Source organism: Nerophis ophidion, linkage group LG16 (genome assembly GCF_033978795.1).
Source record: "Nerophis ophidion isolate RoL-2023_Sa linkage group LG16, RoL_Noph_v1.0, whole genome shotgun sequence".
In the NCBI taxonomy this organism is placed as follows: domain Eukaryota; kingdom Metazoa; phylum Chordata; class Actinopteri; order Syngnathiformes; family Syngnathidae; genus Nerophis; species Nerophis ophidion.
The window spans coordinates 35,582,064-35,602,879 of record NC_084626.1 but is presented as its reverse complement, the minus strand read 5'-3'; the positions used below and the strand labels follow the sequence as shown (position 1 = coordinate 35,602,879).

At 42.9% G+C, this 20,816-nt stretch overlaps 1 protein-coding gene across 1 annotated transcript; it reads right to left on the bottom strand.

Annotated features, from left to right (window-relative positions):
• Positions 1-326: 326 nt before the first annotated feature.
• rbl1 (retinoblastoma-like 1 (p107)) lies at positions 327-19,534 on the bottom strand. Its single transcript, XM_061875022.1, has 22 exons — positions 19,227-19,534; positions 15,726-15,859; positions 15,411-15,617; positions 15,263-15,327; positions 15,060-15,188; positions 12,478-12,641; positions 12,322-12,386; positions 12,085-12,259; positions 8,502-8,668; positions 8,325-8,437; positions 8,149-8,252; positions 6,722-6,859; positions 6,457-6,621; positions 6,214-6,355; positions 5,999-6,148; positions 5,738-5,925; positions 5,471-5,647; positions 2,106-2,177; positions 1,929-2,019; positions 1,712-1,857; positions 1,476-1,640; positions 327-1,412 (listed from the first exon to the last, which is right to left on the bottom strand). The coding sequence occupies exons 1-22, from the start codon at positions 19,386-19,388 to the stop codon at positions 1,218-1,220; spliced, it is 3,114 nt and encodes a 1,037-aa protein (XP_061731006.1). The 5' UTR covers positions 19,389-19,534; the 3' UTR covers positions 327-1,217.
• Positions 19,535-20,816: the final 1,282 nt, after the last annotated feature.

The window sequence follows — 20,816 nt, the reverse complement described above, 5'->3', positions numbered from 1 at the left end:
TACACGTCACCATGGCTGTAACTTCCTCATTCTTCTGCTTTGTCTCCTTGTATGTGCAGTTTTTTATTAAAATCCGTAGATGTAACGTGATTGGGCAGGCAAGCTGTTTATATAACAGGAAAGCGGACGTGAAAACAGGCAGTCCCCACTCATGTCCGCATAGAACGGGATGGGCCGTGAATTTCGGGAGATTTTCGGGAGAAAATTTCTTCCGGGAGGTTTTCGGGAGAGGCGCTGAATTTCGGGAGTCTCCCGCAAATTCCAAAAGAGTTGGCAAGTATGGCGATAACTAGCTGCATATTTGAACTAAAAAAATAAAACAAATATAAGGTGTGGTTTTAATGCGTGGAACTTGTGTTACAGTAAGTACAAATTACATTGTTTTTTCCCTCCATTTTTAAGACAAACGTCCGCCCGGATTGCAATCACTTCAATTAAAATATCCTCTTTATGTATAATACAAGCCAGCTCAAAACTACAATGTTAGACACGACAGAGGTAAATTAAAGATTAAACTCAGTGGAGAAACAAGTGTGTTGTTCTTTACAACATTAAATACTTAAGAAGCACATTAAATAAAAACAGTAAAAACGTCTCAAAGATTTGACTAAACGTATAAAACAGTCGACGAACGCGTTCCTTGATAACGGCCAATCTTTTGATTGACAGGCCTACCAAATTAAAACATACAATTAATGTGCTTGCTGCTCTGCTAACAGTCAGCATCGCGCTAAATTACCCTACGAAGATTTGGCGGGAAATGGCGCTTTACGCAACACAGTTATATGCATTTCAAAAGTATTTCTTAAGAGTCCGTCAAAATCCCTATTAACATTGTAATTCCAGAACGACAGATATTTTCTTGTAGACGTTAGCCTCTAAACGACCAGTCACGTAACAGATAATGGCAGTTCTGCGCCGACAGATTGTGTTAGCATAGTAGCTCGAAAATGCCTACTCACGATCGAGATAATAATTTCTGTCGCGGTCAATCATGTTGACATTTCAGCATTAGCAACATGTTAGCCTTAGCTCCATAGCCACTGGTCATGTGGACGTGTTGGCATTAGTGCCATAATTAGCCATCATGTAAGCATTGGCTAACATTGGTCATGCTGAAATGTTAGCATTAGCTATATTTTAGCATTAGCTCCATAACCACTGGTCATATCAGCATTAGCTCCATAAGCGGCAGTCGTGTTCACATAAGTGGTCCATCAGTGGCTCTGGCGCTCCGACACGACGTCCTGCAGCCGCTTCAGCAGCACGTCAGGACTGCTGCTGTTCTCTGGACACGCCCTCTTGCTGGGAGAGTCACACGCTGATGACATCATCAAGTCGCCCTCCATGTTGAAGGCCCTTTTACGGCTAGCGCAGCCCTGCCGTATCATCTTGTTGATGTCTGAGAGCTCCTGTGGGAGAGAGCGCAAAGTTTGCATTGCGCGTTGGCGTCGTAAGCGTGCGTGGGCGCTCACCTTAGAGGGGCTGCTGTTGATGCGGTACATGAGGGAGTTTGGCGTCAGGCTGCCGGTGGAGCCTTTGTGTGGCGATACATAGATGGAGTGACGCTGGGAGACGCGGCGAGGAGAAAGTGGCTGAGCTTGAACTGACGGGAAGGGCGAGAGAGGCGGGGCGTCCACCTGACGCATACGCACACACGTCAGTATAAAGGGAGAGGTTTACCACAGGAGTGCGTCCGCGGGCGCCGTACTTTGTTATCGTGGGTGGCGTATCGCATGGCGAAGCTTTTCATCTTCAAGAAGTAAACGTTGTTGTAAAACTGGATGAGGTCGCCGCGCTCCTCCTCGCCTGACTTGTGGACTCCTCCGTCAGAGGCGGGGCAGACTTTCTCCGCAGCTGAAAACAAATGACGGCGGAAGTCACGCGTTTGTTCCAGTGAGCGAGGGACGCCCAATATGATCGCTTACATTCTGCGCCCGACGCGGGATCCACCTCCATGTTCTCATCCGACACCTGCGGCTGCGCGGGGGCGCTGTGCAGGAGGACACTGCGGTACACCTACACACAGACACACACATTTATACAGGTTACCTGGGTGACGGTGTTAGTGGGCGGGGTTGTCATGATGTGGGCGTGTCTCTCACGTGGCTGCTGGCCTGTGGTTGGCTGCGATAACACTTCATAATGTCCTGGAAGGAGTGCATCTCCTTGGAGACCTGTGAGAGAGGGAGGAACAGGAAGCCGAGGTCACTACACCGAACAATCTTGTCACCTGTTCTTTGATCCATACATCTCATTGAAACAAGTCCTTATTTAACTTTTTTACCTTAATTCTAAAAGAGGCCACTTTGTGTCTTAAATTGTGTTCAATACAGCTTTGAACTCATGAATCTCCCAAGTGACGCATAAGAAAATCTTGGTTGCTATGTTAGGTCTGCTCCTGACTCTGGCCATGCTCCCCCACCCCAGGAGATGATGGTGTGAAAAAACGCAGAGGCCACCAAAGCGTATATGGGTTGTTTTGTTTTGTTGTTTTACTTTTGTGGCTGTGTGTAGAATTGGCTGGTTGCATCAGCTCTGCTCTTTTAACTCGTCATCTGGAGGCGCCGACCTACATTACTGCCAGTGGGTGCTCGGTGTGTGAGTATTAAAGGGGAACATTATCACAATTTCAGAGGGGTTAAAACCAATAAAAATCAGTTCCCAGTGGCTTATTTTATTTTTTGAAGTTTTTTTCAAAATTTTACCCATCATGGAATATCCCGAAAAAAGGCTTTAAAGTGCCTGATTTTCGCTATCTGTGAAGCCACCGCCCATTTTCCTTTGACGTCATCCAGTGATGCCAATACAAACAAACACGGCTGATAGCACAGCAAGATATAGCGACATTAGCTCGGATTCAGACTCGGATTTCAGCGGCTTAAGCGATTCAACAGATTACGCATGTATTGAAACGGATGGTTGGAATATGGAGGCAGATAGCGAAAACGAAATTGAAGAAGAAACTGAAGCTATTGAGGGAATAGCTATTGACGCTATTCGGCCATGTCTGCCTTAGCATCGCCGGTAAAATGTGCAGACCAAACGATCGGGACTTTCGCATATTGTGACACAGGAGCAACTTAAATCCGTCGATTGGTAAGTGTTTGTTTGGCATTAAATGTGGATGGAGGGAAAATCTGGATGCAAATATAGCTACAAATGTACAAACAGCTAGCCTAAATAGCATGTTAGCATCGATTAGTTGGCGGTCATGCCGCGACCAAATATGTCTGATTAGCACATAAGTCAATAACATCAACAAAACTCACCTTTGTGATTTTGTTGACTTTTTCGTTGGAAATGCATCTGCAGGATATCCATACATCTCTGTGCCATGTCTGCCTTAGCATCGCCGGTAAAATGTGCAGACCAAACGATCGGTACTTTTGCATCTTGTGACACTGGAGCAACTTAAATCCATCGATTGGTAAGTGTTTGTTTGGCATTAAATGTGGAGGAAGGGAAAGGCTGGATGCAAATATAGCTACAAATGTACAAACAGCTAGCCTAAATAGCATGTTAGCATCGATTAGCATGCCGTGCTAATCGATGCACACTCTACGTAAATCAACTTGAATCCGTCCCTGATCGTGTTGTTACACCCTCCGACAACACACCGACGAGGCATGATGTCTCCAAGGTACGGAAAACAGTCGAAAAAACGGAAAATAACAGAGCTGATTTGACTCGATGTTTATAATGTGTTTGAGAAAATGGCGGATTGACTACCTAGGTGACGTCACACGCTCCGAGAGCAAATAATAGAAAGGCGTTTAATTCGCCCCAATTTTTTTTCATTTAGAGTTCGGAAATTGGTTAAAAAAATATATGGTCTTTTTTCTGCAACATCAAGGTATATATTGACGCTTAAGTAGGTGTGGTGATGATGTTCCCCTTTAAAAAAAAATAGAAGTTCAGCGAAGTTAATATCCCATATGATTTGTGGCTTTATTATTTTCTAAAGCGGACCAAACCCGCCACAAAATTGACTAAACAAAATTGATTTTTCAAAATGTATTTTAAAGATTGAAAGTTGCCATCAATCCCACGTGGGTGCTCGGCATTGTCCGTGGGTGCAAGCTGTTGCTTATACTACATTCTATTGTATTGTTTTTCATACAATATTTCTAAAAGCTTTATTTTTTTAATTGGGCTGGTTTGCGGGGGGCAAGCACAAATTCAATACATTTCAATACAAGTGTTTTGAGTTAAAAGGGAACATTATCACAATTTCAGAAGGGTTAAAACCAATAAAAATCAGTTCCCAAAATCTGCTCCCCTCACCTCCCAGGGAGTGATCAAGGGTGATGGGTCAAATGCAGAGAATAATTTTGCCACATCTAGTATGTGTGTGACAATTATTGGTACTTTAACTTTAACCTAACTTCCCAGTGGCTTATTTTATTGTTCGAAGTTTTTTTCAAAATTTTACCCATCACGCAATATCCCGAAAAACAGCTTTAAAGTGCCTGATTTTAACCATCGTTATATACACGCTTCCATTTTCCTGTGACGTCACAGCGTGACATCACCACAAACAAAGATGGCGGATAGCAAAGAAAGGTATAGCATAGTAGTTTGGATTCAGACTCGGATTTCAGCGGCGCAAGCGATTCAACAGATTACGCATGTATTGAAACGAATGGTTGTAGTGTGGAGGCAGATAGCGAAAACGAAATTGAAGAAGAAACTGAAGCTATTGAGCCATATCACGACAGACAGCGGAACGGGAGGAAGCAAGGACGAATTCGGCGATCGCCTTCTAACCAACGATTGGTATGTATTTGTTTGGCATTAAATGTGGGTGGAGGGAAAGGCTGGATGCAAATATAGCTACAAATGTACAAACAGCTAGCCTAAATAGCATGTTAGCATCGATTAGCTGGCGTTCATGCCGCGACCAAATATGTCTGATTATCTAAATATAGCTACAAATGAGGCATAATGATGCAATATGTACATACAGCTAGCCTAAATAGCATGTTAGCATCGATTAGCATGCCATGACCATTGATATGTCTGATTAGCACACTCCACGTAAGTCAACTTGAATCCGTCCCTGTTTGTGTTGTTACACCCTCCGACAACACACCGACAAGGCATAATGTCTCCAAGGTACGGAAAACAGTCGAAAAAACGGAAAATAACAGAGCTGATTTGACCTGGTGTGTGTAATGTGTTTGAGAAAATGGCGGATTGCTTCCTGTTGTGACGCCACGGGTGAAAGGTCATTGCTCCGACAGCGAACAATTGAAAGGCGTTTCAATCGCAAAATTCACCCTTTTAGAGTTCGTAAATCGGTTAAAAAACATATGGTCTTTTTTCTGCAACATCAAGGTATATATTGACGCTTACATAGGTCTGGTGATAATGTTCCCCTTTAAGAACTCTGTCACAGAACCAATTAAGCTCATGGTTTGAGGCGCTACTGTGCATTGACTGGCATTTGCACGCAAAGTGAGCGTACCTTGCAAATTATGTAAATGCTGCACAAGAGCAGCTGGTCTAGGTGGCGGTCCCGCATCAGGTCAGTGGCGTTGACCAGAGAATGCTCAAAGCCCGTCCAGACTTTGGCCCGCAGCTCAGACGAGATGTCCAGCTTGGCACACAAGTCCCTCAGACGGACGCTGGCCAAGTGGTACACCTGCAACACACACACATGCACCGAAAGGCGCTTCATCAGAACTTCATTTCACATTCCAGCATTAACGCACCACCAGTGATCCTCAAGTACCTTCCTAAAGAAGAGGGCCAGAGACCCAGTGCGTTGCGGGCGACCGCTTCCCGTTGGGGGTTCAGCGGTAACAGGCGGGGGTGCGAGGCGACTGGGGGAGGTGGTCAGGAGAAACTGGGCGGTGACGGTTCCAGACGAGTCGCACGGCTGAAATGGAATCAGCGTGATGGTGTGCTCGTTGCTTCCGCCTGGCGACAACAAGACACCATTTTAGTTACTAAGTGGACGCTATATGTGTCATGTGACTAAAGTCACCCCCACCTTGCAGCGGGATGCTTAGAATCGTCGTCTGGGTCCCCTGAGGGCCGATTTTCAAGGTGCTGCTGGAGCTGAACGTCAGACGTCGTTTTGCGCTGCCAGCGGCCGGGGAGCTGTAGCGGTCCAGCACCGACAATGGAGATGGCGGCACGTCTGGGATGTACAAAAAAAAATCAGCAAGATGAATGGTTGACACTGCAGCTGATGTGAAAGCTCACCTTTGCGTGTGCTTCCCAGACCGGATCGGAACTCTCTGATGCGAGGATGCACAATGGGAGAGAGAGCGACGAGAGGGAGGTGAGGCTGAGCAGTGCCAGTGGAAGCCGAACTCCCCGAGTCCAGACTGGAGGGGAAGTTTACCTAGTGACACAAGCATACCAGGTAATTGAGGAGAAATATATAAATGACCCCAAAATATGAATAGAAGTGAATTGATAATATATGGCCGCAGATGCGCTCACCTCCTCCACAGTGGGCACTTTGTTCCCGGCGGCCCCCAAGGCGCTCCACAAAGCAGAGTTTGACGTCCAGGCCCGGCTCTCCAGAACCTGCTCCTCGATCTGGTTCAGGTGCTTCACCATGTCTCTGGACAGACCTTCTTCTGAGCGGATGAACACCTCGATCACCTGCACGGCCGTGAAGAGAAAAAGGTCAATAAGCTCCATGACAAGAGACATTGTAGGATGTGTATGCGAGTTTGTGAGAGAGAGAGAGAGAGAGAGAGACCTTGAAGAAGTAGAAGGGGGCCAGTTTGAAGACGTTGATGATCCACGGGAATGTCCTCTGGGAGCTGTAGGAGAACAAGACAACTTCCAAACAACACGCCAGCAGAGAGCAATGGAAGATGTCCTGCTCGAGTAACGCCTGCAACACACACACACACGCTGCAATGACTACTACTCTTAGACAATGTGAGTGTAACAGTGGCCTTCCGCTCAGTCAAGACCTGAGCTTGAACCAGCAACCACAAATCATCCGCAAATGAGAATTAAAGGCCTACTGAAATGACATTTTCTTATTTAAACGGGAATAGCAGGTCCATTCTATGTGTCATACTTGATCATTTCGCGATATTGCAATATTTTTGCTGAAAGGATTTAGTAGAGAACATCGACGATAAAGTTCGCAACTTTTGGTCGCAAATAGAAAAGCCCTGCCTTTACCGGAAGTATGTGCGCATGACGTCACGAGTTGCAGGGCTCCACACATATTTACATTGTTTTTAATGGGAGCCACCGGCAGTAAGAGCAATTCGTACCGGGAAAGCGACAATTTCCCCATTAATTTGAGCGAGGATGAACGATTCATGAATTAGGATATTGATAGTGAAGGACTAGAAAAAAATTAATAAATAAATTAAAAAAGCGACAGCTACGGGCGGCGGCAGTGTGAGCTTTTCAGATGTAATTAGACACATTTACTAGGATAATTCTGGAAGATCCCTTATCTGCTTATTGTTTTAATAGTGTTTTAGTGAGATTTTAAAGATTGTAAAGACATACCTCGAGGTCAGATGGCTGCGGTGAACACGAAGTGTCTCAGAGAGAAACCGAAGAGCAAAGCTCACAGCTGCCTTTTAAACAGCTGCTGCAGGACGACGAATAATCCAATGATTTCTCCAGTAAGATATATATCACAATTTCCCCATCCAAAACATGCTGGTTGACGTAGAGAAAACACGTTCGCTTGACCTCTCTGTGTTAAAGCTTCACAACAAACAAAGAATCAACGGTTGTGTCTCGGTGCTAAAGACAGCTGCAATCCACCGCTTTCCACCAACAGCATTGTTCTTCAAAGTCTCCATTATTAAATGAACAAATTGCAAAAGATTCAGCAACACAGATGTCCAAAATACTGTGTAATTACGCCATGAACAGAGACGACTTTTAGCCGTGTTTGGTGCAGCGCTAATATTTCCTTACAGTCCGTGACGTCACTCGAACGCGTCATCATTCCGCGACGTTTTTAATAAGAAACTCCCGGGAAATTTAAAATTGCAATTTAGTAAACTAAAAAGGCCGTATTGGCATGTGTTGCAATGTTAATATTTCATCATTGATATATAAACTATCAGACTGCGTGGTCGGTAGTAGTGGGTTTCAGTAGGCCTGTAAAGTCCAGCAGTAAGTGTACGTGTTTGTGCGTACGCGTACACTCATGTCTTTGCCTTGTAGCCTCTTGGTCTCCTGCACCATGACAGTCTCTAAAACTTTGTAGAAGAGGATCTCAGCCAGCTTCAGACGGCTCTCTGCAAAGTCTGACACAAAACACGCTCAGTAAGTGTGTGTGTATTGCATGTGAGTGTTTAAACATTTAAGTGTGTGTCTACCGATGTGCGATCCGGACGAATCCTCCGAGTCATTGGTGAATTGTTCTTTGAAGGTGTTTCCGAGGGTCTTGACCCGAGCCATTATGGACTCCGTCGGGTCTCTCGAGCAGGACCTTCAGGACCAAACATGTTTGAGAAGTTTTTTTGATACATAAAAAAAAAAGGGGGGTAACTCACTTGAAAATCTGCATCAGCTGCTCGCTGGGGGCGGTCCTTAGCCCAGCGACCATGCTCTGCAGTCTGCTGACACTTTGCGTTGCCGAGGAGACAGGCGTGACCAGCAGATCCTTCTCCTTCAGGTAGACACGCCCCGTGAGCGGGGTGGAGGGCGCCAGAGAGACAGACTGCAGAGGGTTTACTTTTGTTAGCATCCAGCTGTTTTATTTTTCTGTTCCTCAATCGGTGCCCTTCTGTATTTACACTGACAACTAAAGGTTTGCGTATACAAAAACGTGGAAAATAGATGGCACAAGCGGATTTACTAAACTTGTGCGCAGAGGATTGTGTCTCTCAAATGAATAGAGAGCTCAATCCATTTAGCAGGTCTGTCTTCATGAATATACAGTATTTATTCTGATAATCCGAATGTTCACAATAATGGAAGGGGAAGATGCAAATCAATCATTCAGCACACGCAGTGTAGTCTATCAAGAGCCTTGATAGACTACACTGCGTGTGCTGAATGACGATCAAAACCGGTGCCCAGCGTATCAATTCCATAGAATAATTTGCCATTTTTTCCAACGGTTCCCTTATCGATGCCAGAGGTTGGGAATGACTACAAGAAGGGACAGAGCCGCCTCTACTTCCTCAGGAGGCTAGGATCCGTCAACGTCTGCACAAAGATGTTGAAGATGTTCTACGAGTCGGTGAATTATATTTATATAGCGCTTTTTCTCTAGTGACTCAAAGCGCTTTACATAGTGAAACCCAATATCTAACTTTTACATTTAAACCAGTGTGGGTGGCACTGGGAGCAGGTGGGTAAAGTGTCTTGCCCAAGGACACAACGGCAGGTACTAGGATGGCGGAAGCGGGGATCGAACCTGCAACCCTCAAGTTGCTGGCACGGCCGCTCTACCAACCGAGCTATACCGCCCCAAGAAGCAATTACATATCTAGAAGATAAATGGTATTTGTTGTTCTTTTCCCAGTAGAAATTGCAAAATATCCGACGTAAATGAAGACGATAACTAATCAGTCACCTCTTTAGTGCCGCCTAATGGATCCCTGGAGCATTTTAAAAAGGATTAAAAATGGAAAAAGATGGGGAAAAAGGAGATGCTTGAGCTCCAAAGACAGACGATGAAGAGAATTCTTCGTCCTATGTATGCTTGTTAACATAAAGTACTGTATATGCACGATACAATAAAAGTATTATACATATTGTCTATTCAGCAATTATATTTAAAAAATGTTTAGCCGCTGGATGACTTAAAGGGCAAATGCACATTTTAAAAAAAGTTTACGTATTGTTTACAACCATTATGAAAGACATGACGACTGATGTATATTTTAAATGCATTTTAAATAGTAAATAAATGCAAAAAAAAGTCCTCTTACAATGGTGCCTATGGAAGCTGCTCTACTCTGCCTATTAAGCCCTTAAAAAACAAAATCCAAACACCGCCATTAAGGTTTTATATACATGATGTAAGTATATATGTAATATAGTAACAGGCACATTTATATTAAAATTTAATATTTATGTAATTTGCTCATTTTAAGTATACACGGCGCATTAATTTAAAAAACATCACAACGTTCCCTCTTTTCCCACTAGATCATTGATTACTGCTGACTGCAGACTTTATGAGAGCCAGCAAACATAATAAAACATCACATACTGTACAATGTCTGCTATCATCAGGGTGCCGACTACTAAGATGGCCATATATTCCCATTTAGAAGAAGAGTGACTCATTATCCTCACAAAGAAAACGGAGGTGAACCACCCGTCTTTTTGTGTCGTTCTCAGCATTGTCGTTTAATTTGGCTGTCATTGGGCTTCTACTATCCAGATGAGAGACATGATTTAAGATCTACAATAAACTTTAACGAGCAAGTAAACAAGGGAGCAGTTCATCAGTCGATCATGTCAATATTGGCACACAAGCTTGTGACCTCAGCGCGGCTATAAATAGTTTCTCTACGTTAGCACGTATAATAACAATATCAGTATCACTATCCCTGTAAGCAGACTTATTTACGTTTATTTACCAGTTTAAAATGCATTTAAAAAAATACATCCGTCGTCACGTTTTTTCATAATGATTGTAAACGATAGACAACATTTTAAAAAAGTGCAGTTGCCCTCAGAAGGGCTGATTAAAACTAATTCAATTGACGCATTTTGGTGTCTCCTGGCGTCTTTTTAATGCTGTTCAGTTTTTCATTTAGGAAATATATTATTTTAATTCATATCTGCTGTTGAGATTGTGCAACATACGTGCTAAAACTAGTTTATGTTGTCTATAAATTGCCATTTTATAGTGCAGAAAAGGTGATACAGTTTACAGATATGTGCTGCAAGTTCAACAACATTGCACACATGTTATAGAGCATAATAACATGAATATAGAGGGCACACAATGCTAGCAGTACACACAAAATCCTTATTTAAATAATGGAGTTTGCACAACTTTTCAATTATACACAGAATCTGAATAGATCACACGCAATTTTAAAGTTTGCACATGCATGGTTTTTGTATCTTAGTAGATCAGGCAAAAAAATTTAAATACATATGAGTGCTTGTCTCACATAAGGATTGTGAATGATAGGCAAAATTCCAAAAGAAGTGCAGTTCTCCTTCATTTGTTTTGAGTTCACACTTTTCCACTCAAAACTGTCGGATTGGCCAGTGCAGTCTTGGACACATTCCACCCGCAATAGTCGGCATCTTAAGTACTAAGCAGAACGGGTGAAACTAACCGGAAATTATAGGAGGAAACCACACTGTTGCCGCACATTTACCAAAAATGTTAATTGGCTTCTGCTTATCACTACTTACACCGCTACAATAATTATTGGTTATTATATTTATTCAAACTTAATTCTTCCGCTTCCGCTATCTACCCAAAATTGCAACTACTGAAGGTAGTAAGTATCCAGCACTGCACACTCACCTTTTTGTCGTATACATCCAGATACAGAGAGTGTACTGCGTTTTGCCATACTTCTCAAAACGCTAACAACCAGTGTGTACTTATAGAAATATACTGAAGGAAGTATTCCATTTGAGAAACAGGCATTGTTTCCATCATAAAAAGACAAAGGCCTTTTTCACACTGCAGGTCAATCCTGTTTTTTGCCCATATTTTCATGTCAATAAACGGTAAAATTATTTTTTTTCCAAAACCCACGCGCAGACACTTTTTTCAAGCAGAAATCAAGGCAAAATATCCCGTAAAACTGCGAGAGCCAAAATGCTTGTTGTCTTTCTTTCTAATCTTCTACGCGCAATAATTTGGGTCAGAAAATGCAAACTTTTGATTGTACAAAATCCTTGAAATTGCCACAAATGTTCCAGGACTGAGACCTACTAAGAGTCTAAGACTGGAGCCATGTTTACTTCTGTAAACACTACAGCACGTGTGATGTCATTAAGTCATGTCTGCATGCATGTCAGATTGCATTCACATTAAATATTGCATTTTTTGGGTAATGTGAACGATTACGTAAAGAGATAGGATCTGACAAATAATCCGAATTGGACATCCTACCTTGCAGTGTGAACGCAGCCTTATTGTGCGTTTACCTTCTCTACGTGATGCTGCAGCTGCTTCTGGACGCTCATCTGGCTGGCAGAGGTTTGATGGAAACTTTTCCTCGGTGTTCCAATTTCCTCGTCGGCGTCAGCGTCCAGAAAAATGCGCTCGTCAAAATCTCCCATCGTCAGCACGTACTCCTCGTACTCTCGGTTTAAGGCTTTGCTGTCATCGAGACGACACATGTTTAAATTTCAAAACAAAAGAAGAAGACAGGCTGCACTTACTTGTTGTCAATAAAGTTTTGAGGATCCAAAAGTTCAGTCAAAAGCTCGTCATTGCCTTTCAGGATCTGGTCAGCAAGAAAAGATGACATGAAGTCAGCTTCCACTTGCTCCTGCGTGTGTGTAAAACACGTATACACACTGTGTAAGTGTGTGTACCTGTCTGTGGAATAGCTTCTGGATGTATGGTTTGAAGTAGTGCTGTTTGATGCCCTTGGCCTCCACCACCAGCCCGTCGTGCAGCTCACACAACCGCTCCAGCACGCATGGAGGCGGCTCGTCTGTCGACATGTGACCATCCGCGCCCAACATTGTGGTCGTGCCTGCAACAAGTGGCTCTGTTAGCTCATTTGCATGCATCAGTTTGTTGTTGTGGAGATTCAACTGTACTCAACTGTTCCAAGTTCAAACTGCGGCGATCATAAAAGTTTTATCAAGTGCACAGATGATGCTCGGGCTGGGCGATATATCGAATGTACTCGATTTATCGCGGGTTTGTCTCTGTGCGATATAGAAAATGACTGTATCGTGATATTCCAGTATTCATTCTCACGCAGTTGCTTTTAGGCACTTCTCACTCTCTTTCTTGTCTCTCCTTCTCACAGAAACATAAAACAAGCGCACCTTCTTACATTTGTCACATACAGTCACGCGTGCAACGTCATATGCTCTCGCGGAGCAGAGAGGTAGCGGCATGGGTAAAGTTAGCTGTGATGCTAGCGGTGCGGCGTGAGTGGGAATACGAGAGAAAGAAGGTGCGAATCTGGTAACAAATGAAGGAAAAATTAATTCTAAGAAAAACAGCACGGTGTCCATTGTCTGGCAGTGGTTTGGCTTCAAGTGGCAAGATGTCGAACATACAACCGTAATATGTCAAGTGTGCGGCAAAAGCGTTGCTACAAAAGGTAGCAGCACTGCTAATGTGTAGCATCATTTGAAAAGTCACCCGCTAGAGAATAAAAAGTGCTTGAAACTGCACGTCAACATCTCCGCTCGGTGCCACACTCAACAAAATGTGACATCATGCACAAAAGTGCACTAATAGCTTGTTTTAAAATGTCTGACAATCTTGCACTTTCTGTTTTGAAATTACATTAATGTTTGTGCCACTGCTTAATAACTGTTTAATAAATAGAGTTTTGGTCAATTGACTTAGCTGTGATTTCCCTCTCTGCATGAAAGTTTAAAATGAGCATATATTAATGCAGTATGAACAAGAATCTTTTAATGTAGACACGTAGAATCATCATACTGCTGTGATTATATGCATCAAGGGTTAAAGGGGAACATTATCACCAGACCTATGTAAGCGTCAATATATACCTTGATGTTGCAGAAAAAAGACCATATGTTTTTTTAACCGATTTTCGAACTCTAAAAGGGTGAATTTGGCGATTTAAACGCCTTTCAATTGTTCGCTGTCAGAGCGATGACCTTTCACCCGTGACGTTGCAATGGGAAGCAATCTGCCATTTTCTCAAACACATTACACATACAAGTCAAATCAGCTCTGTTATTTTCCGTTTTTTCGACTGTTTTCCGCACCTTGGAGACATCATGCCTCGTCGGTGTGTTGTCGGAGGGTGTGTCAACATGATCAGGGACGGATTCAAGTTTACTTAAGTGGAGTTTGCGTCGATTAGCACGGCATGCTAATCGATGCTACCATGCTATTTGGGCTAGCTGTATCTACATATTGCATCATTATGCCTCATTTGTAGCTATATTTGCATCCAGCCTTTCCCTCCACCCACATTTAATGCCAAACAAACACATACCAATCGACGCATTCAAGTACACCAGTGGTCAAAAGATGCGAAAATCCCTCGTTTGTTCTGCACATTTTACCGACGACAGCGATGCTACGACAGAGATGTGTGGATATCCTGCGACACTCATAGCAGATGCATTTCCAACGATAAAGTCAACGAAATCACAAAGGTGAGTTTTGTTGATGTTATTGACTTATGTGCTAATCAGACATATTTGGTCACGGCATGACTGCCAGCTAACCGATGCTAACATGCTATTCAGGCTAGCTGTATGTACATTTGTAGTTATATTTATATCCAGCCTTTCCCTCCACTCACATTTAATGCCAAACAAACACTTACCAATCGACATATTTAAGTTGCTCCAGTGGTCAAAAGATGCAATCGTTGGTTAGAAGGCGATTACCGAATAGTTTCTATAGCTATTCGCTCAATAGCTTCAGTTTCTTCTTCAATTTAGTTTTCGCTATCTGCCTCCACACTCCAACCATCCGTTTCAATACATGCGTAATCTGTTGAATCGCTTAAGACGCTGAAATCTGAGTCTGAATCCGATCTAATGTAGCTATATCTTGCTGTTCTATCCGCCATGTTTGTTTGTATTGGCGTCACTATGTGACGTCACAGGAAAATGGACCGGTGGATTTACAGATAGCGAAAAGCAGGCACTTTAAAGCCTTTTTTCGGGATATTCCATGATGGGTAAAATTTTGAAAAAAACTTCGAAAAATAAAATAAGCCACTGGGAACTGATTTTTATTGGTTTTAACCCTTCTGAAATTGTGATAATGTTCCCTTTTAATTCAAGGCTGAGGCAAAATATTGAGATATGTATCGTGTATCTTGACATGGCCTAAAAATGTGGAGATAATAATAAAAGGCCATATTGCCCAGCCCTAGTTGATGCCAAAACCGTCAAAACCTAAGACGGGCGCCGACTGAAAGAGTGATGACTACATAAGTTCTCACCAATAAAGGCGGGGTTGATGAGCTCCTTCCTGTTTGCGCACATTAGAGCATTTCCAAAGACCAGGTCCAGACAGCAGAGCAGCAGGTGGTATGAGTTCACCAGGTCATCACCGATCATATGGAAGTTACCTCCACACACAAACACACACTTTAAAGTGGCATCACTTTGTGACAGTATGTTTGTTTGGCAATATTATTCGTACCTTTGGTATGGACAAAGAGGGTCCAGCAAAACTTGAATACATCGCTGATGTGACACGGCAACCGCCTGCAGAGGAAGAAAGAGTACACGCGTGAACAAGCTTGCTGGACCCGCACGTCACGTGGGATGTGAGCGGTGGCGCGGCGTGCCTGTGTTTCCTGCCGCGGGACTGGCGAGGCGGCGGCTCCCCTCCCAGCGGGTTTTGGAACATGGCCATGAAAATGGGCTCAAACTTGCGGAATATCACCGTAGAGACCTCAAAGTTGCGTTCCAGCTGCTCCATGCGCAGGCGGAAGTCATGCGGGAGGCTGGACATGTCAGCCCATTTCCTCATCTTGGAGAAGAACTGAATCAAACTGGTAGAGGGACAAACATGAGTAGGATATATACAAAATGAATTGTGTATTGTGCTTGAAGAGATCAATCTTCCCATCAGGTCACATTCTACTTTTTGGGTGATTCACCTAAGTTTGGAGGTGCGAAGAATTCGGGTGAGTGACACGCAGTTCCCCTCCATTAGGCCTTTGCCCACAGTTGGCGTGGATCCTTTCCTGCAGGCCGCATAAAGCGAGCACGCCAGCCAGTGGACCACATCGCCCTTTGTAGACGCAGCATCACGTAAAAAAAAATATATATATTAGTAAACCATGCACAGACACACAAACAACATCACAAGTACGTTGATTAAATGGGTAGGGTCACTCAGCAAAAATATATTCTATAGCAATATATTTATGCAGAAAGATTTAGCTACTATTTTATTTAAGCCTGTCCAGCACCTTACAGTTGTGCCAAGACATAACACAGATATGCATGGAACAATAAAAGAAAAGTTCAGTTAGCATTAAAAAAAAAAAAAAAAAAGATTATTGTCATATTATTACACGCAGGGTCATCACGAGTTATTGTTTGATGTAATCTTAATGGTGATTGATTGGATGAGTGTGAGGAAAGCAAGGAAAGGGGGTCGGCTTCCCAGCTGGAAGCTAACCAATAAATACATCCCTGAAGATGGAAATCAATGTCAATAAAACAGAAGAAATATGGTTCAATCCCCCCTCACCTCAGCACCCCATCATCATAAACACACAAACAGTTAAAAAAGTTGACACTTTTAAATACCTGGGCGTAACCTTGGACAATAAACTCACCTTTGATCAGCACACCACGGACATTCAATAAAGAAGTCAACAAAGACTGTCAGCCATCCGAAAACTTAAAGGACTATACGTTGCACCTCATCTCCTGTTATTACTTCACCAAAGCAGTGTTTAACCCATCCTTCTGTACTGTTCCACATGTTTTTTCACCATGCTTTCTGTAACCAACCGGAACAAACTCACACGCATTACAAACATAGCAGCTAAAATCATCGGCCTACCCACACCCAAAATTTCAGATTTAAACCACAGGTCCATCACTCGACTGGCAAACAAAATAGTCCAGGATATCAGTCACCTACTACACAAATACATAATCCCACTACCATCAGGGTGCAGGTACAGAACCATCAAATTTTGGAGGGCCCGCCTCAGGAAAAACTTATCCCTGCAGCTATAGCCGCCTTAAAGCAGGCCCGGCCGACCCATCTGTGTTGGTCATGTATGATGTCTTTTATTTATTTTTGTTTTGTGATGTGTAATGTCTATATTTTTAAATGTACGGCAGTGAAAATGAATTTCCCCAATGGGGACCAATAAACCTAAATCTAATCTAAATCTAAGAGAAAAATGATAGAACAAAAAAGAGTGTAATACTGCATGGACATATTCATTTGCAACACTGGCTTACCTGCGTGCATGAAATGCGGTGAGATATTAGCAAATAAAACAAAAATGCAGTTTAAAGACATTTAAGACATTCAAAACACGCAAACGCCGCACTCAATAAACTAGTGAGCATCCTGGATGATACCAGTCACCCTCTGCATAGCGTTATCAGTAGCCAGAGGAGCCTGTTCAGTGCTAGACTGCTTCATCCCAAGTGCAGGACTAATAGACTCAAAAACTCCTTTGTCCCACACGCCATTAGACTGTACAACTCCTCTCTGGGGCGGGGGGCGGGCGGTACTAGGATGACAGGGGATGCAAAACAATAACAGTGCAATACGTTTTCATAACATGGTCACTACTGCCTACTTTGTCTTGTTATATTCTTATTTATCTGTTATATTTTTATTCCCATTGTTGCTTTTTAGTTTTTATTCTTATTGTAATATTTCTCTATTTTGTTTCCATTTAAACCCCCATTATTTACTTTTTACTTTTATTTAAATTGATCTCAACTCTGTACACTGCTGCTGGAATTTTAATTTTCCTGAAGGAACTCTCCTGAAGGAATCAATAAAGTACTATCTATCTATCGTGTTTGCTGTAGCTTTTTACAGGTAAAATTACAAGTTTATAAGCTGCGTTTGATACGTCTCGTCTCGATTACTGTAACGTATTATTTTCGGGTCTCCCCATGTCTAGTATTAAAAGATTACAGTTGGTACAAAATGCGGCTGCTAGACTTTTGACAAGAACAATAAAGTTTGATCACATTACGCCTGTACTGGCTCACCTGCACTGGCTTCCCGTGTACTTAAGATGTGACTTTAAGTTTTTACTACTTACATATAAAATACTACACGGTCTAGCTCCATCCTATCTTGCCGATTGTATTGTACCATATGTCCCGGCAAGAAATCAGCGTTCAAAGGACTCCGGCTTATTAGTAATTCCCAGAGCCCAAAAAAAGTCTGCGGGATATAGAGCGTTTTCTGTTCGTGCTCCAGTACTCTGGAATGCCCTCCCGGTAACAGTTTGAGATGCTACCTCAGTAGAAGCATTTAAGTCTCATCTTAAAACTTATTTGTATACTCTAGCCTTTAAATAGACCCCCTTTTTAGACCAGTTGATCTGCCGTTTCTTTTCTTTTTCTCCGGTCCGGTGGCCATGGATGAAGTACTGGCTGTCCAAAATCGGGACCCAGGATGGACCGCTCGTCCAGAGTCGGGACCCAAGATGAACCACTCGCCTATGCATCGGTTGGGGACATCTCTGCCTGCGCTGCTGATCTGCCTCCGCTTGGGATGGTTTCCTGCTGGCTCCACTTTGGATGGGACTCTCGCTACTATGTTGAATCCACTTTGGACTTGATTCTCACGGTTACGTTGGATCCACTATGGATTGGACTTGCACAATATCATGTTAGATCTGCTCGACATCCATTGCTTTCGGTCCCCTGGGGGGTGGGGGGTTTCCCACATATGTGGTCCTCTCCAAGGTTTCTAATTATCATCATGGTCGACGTCCCACTGGGGTGAGTTTTTCCTTGCCCTTATGTGGGCCCTACTGAGGATGTCATTGTGGTTTGTGCAGCCCTTTGAGGCACTTGTGATTTAGGGCTATATAATAAACATTGATTGATTGATTTTTATGTTTAGCTGCTCCCTACTATTTGTATTTAGTAAATAGGTGACAACATGTTGTTAAGTATACTCCTGGTATAGATGAATACGTGATTCGAAATATGCAGGACTTACAATTATTGTGTAATGACAGCAACATGACACCTTATCATGATCAAATTAAATATTTGAGGAAAATATTTGCCTTTAAAAAAACAATCATACATTAAATATTGAATAGGAATGGATGCACTGTAAACAGTAACACGTGTAGGGCTGTCATGTGTTTATCGAATAAATTGAGAAACATTTATTTTTAAATTTTTAAGCGTTAAATGCATATACGTATGCACTACAGCTGTCATGAAATTGTGTAATGATAGCAGCGCATTGTTATATATTGTGAAATTGAGCTCCAGTTTAAAAGGACGTGCGTGATGCATTTATGTGAGTATTTGACCGGAAGTGAACCCTTATAGGCGTAGAAGTGAATTATACACGCACTAAAAAGTATCAGTCACATAAAGTAGTAATTTTGCATACAAAATAAGAGGATAAGCAGTGCAGGCCTAACCTCCAGCGTGTGTGTGTTCCATATGGCCGTGAAGTTTTCGAGGGCCTCGGTGGCCGTGTGTTCGTCCATGTTGAGCTCCTGACATAATGTCTCCAAACTCCTCCGGACGACGCTCTCCTCCATCCGGCCTGACTCCGAATCGGACGACTCTTCTCCCCGCATCGGGCCGAAATAACCGCCGACGTTTCGGACGGGTTTCGGATGATCGAAGTTAGCAAAACAAAAGACAAAACAAAACAAAACAAGAAGCTTCCTGCAGGAAAAAAAAAGGCCTAGCACCACTTCCGCTAGCAAGTGGCGCCAAAACTGCTGGAGAGGACCAGTCAGAGGGGAGGGGCGTGTCCGTCACGTGGTCTTCGCCCTGCCCCTCCTCGGCACGCTGTTACCCAGCTACTGTATGACTACCGTAGTACCGCCTGTCCAGTTTTGTTATTATTGTTCTGAAAATAGAAACTATACTGTTACACAGAAAATTTAAAATTAAAATGCACAGAAGAATATACAAGAAAACTAAAAAACATGATGAGTACCACAATGCAGAACATAAGTTGTATTTACACATACAGTGGGGCAAAAAAGTATATAGTCAGCCACCGATTGTGCAAGTTCTCCCACTAAAATTGTGACAGAGGTCATCAATAACATTGTAGGAACTTTAAAGAATTTATTTGTAAATTATGGTGGAAAATAAGTATGTGGTCAACCATTCAAAACTCTCACTGATGGAAGAAGGTTTTGGCTCAAAATCTCACGATACATGGCCCCATTCAATCTTTCCATAACATGGATCAATCGTCCTGTCCCCTTAGAAGAAAAACAGCCCCAAAGCATGATGTTTCCACCCCCGTGCTTCACAGTGAGTATGGTGTTCTCGGGATGCAACTCAGTATTCTTCTTCCTCCAAACACGACGGGTTGAGTTTATACCAAAAAGTTATATTTTGGTTTCATCTGACCACATGACATTCTCCCAATCCTCTGCTGTATCATCCATATTTGTATCCATTTTGGTATAAACTCAACCCGTCGTGTTTGGAGGAAGAAGAATACTGAGTTGATTCCCAAGAACACCATACCTACTGTGAAGCATGGGGGTGGAAACATCATGCTTTGGGGCTTTTTTTCTGCTAAGGGGACAGGACGATTGATCCGTGTTAAGGAAAGAATGAATGGGGCCATGTATTGTGAGATTTTGAACCAAAACCTCCTTCCATCAGTGAGAACTTTGAATGGTTGACCAAATAATTATCTTCCACCATCCATCCATCCATTTTCTACCGCTTATTCCCTTTCGGGGTCGCGGGGGGCGCTGGCGCCTATCTCAGCTACAATCGGGCGGAAGGCGGGGTACACCCTGGACAAGTCGCCACCTCATCGCAGATCTTCCACCATAATTTACAAATAAATTCTTAAAAATTCCTACAATATGAATTCCTGGATTTTATTTTTCACATTCTGTCTCTCACAGTTGAAGTGTACCTATGATGAAAATGACAGACCTCTGTCATCATTTTAAATGGAAGAACTTGCACAATCGGTGGCTGACTAAATACTTTTTTGCCCCATTGTATGTTAAGGCGGTGCTTTTCAA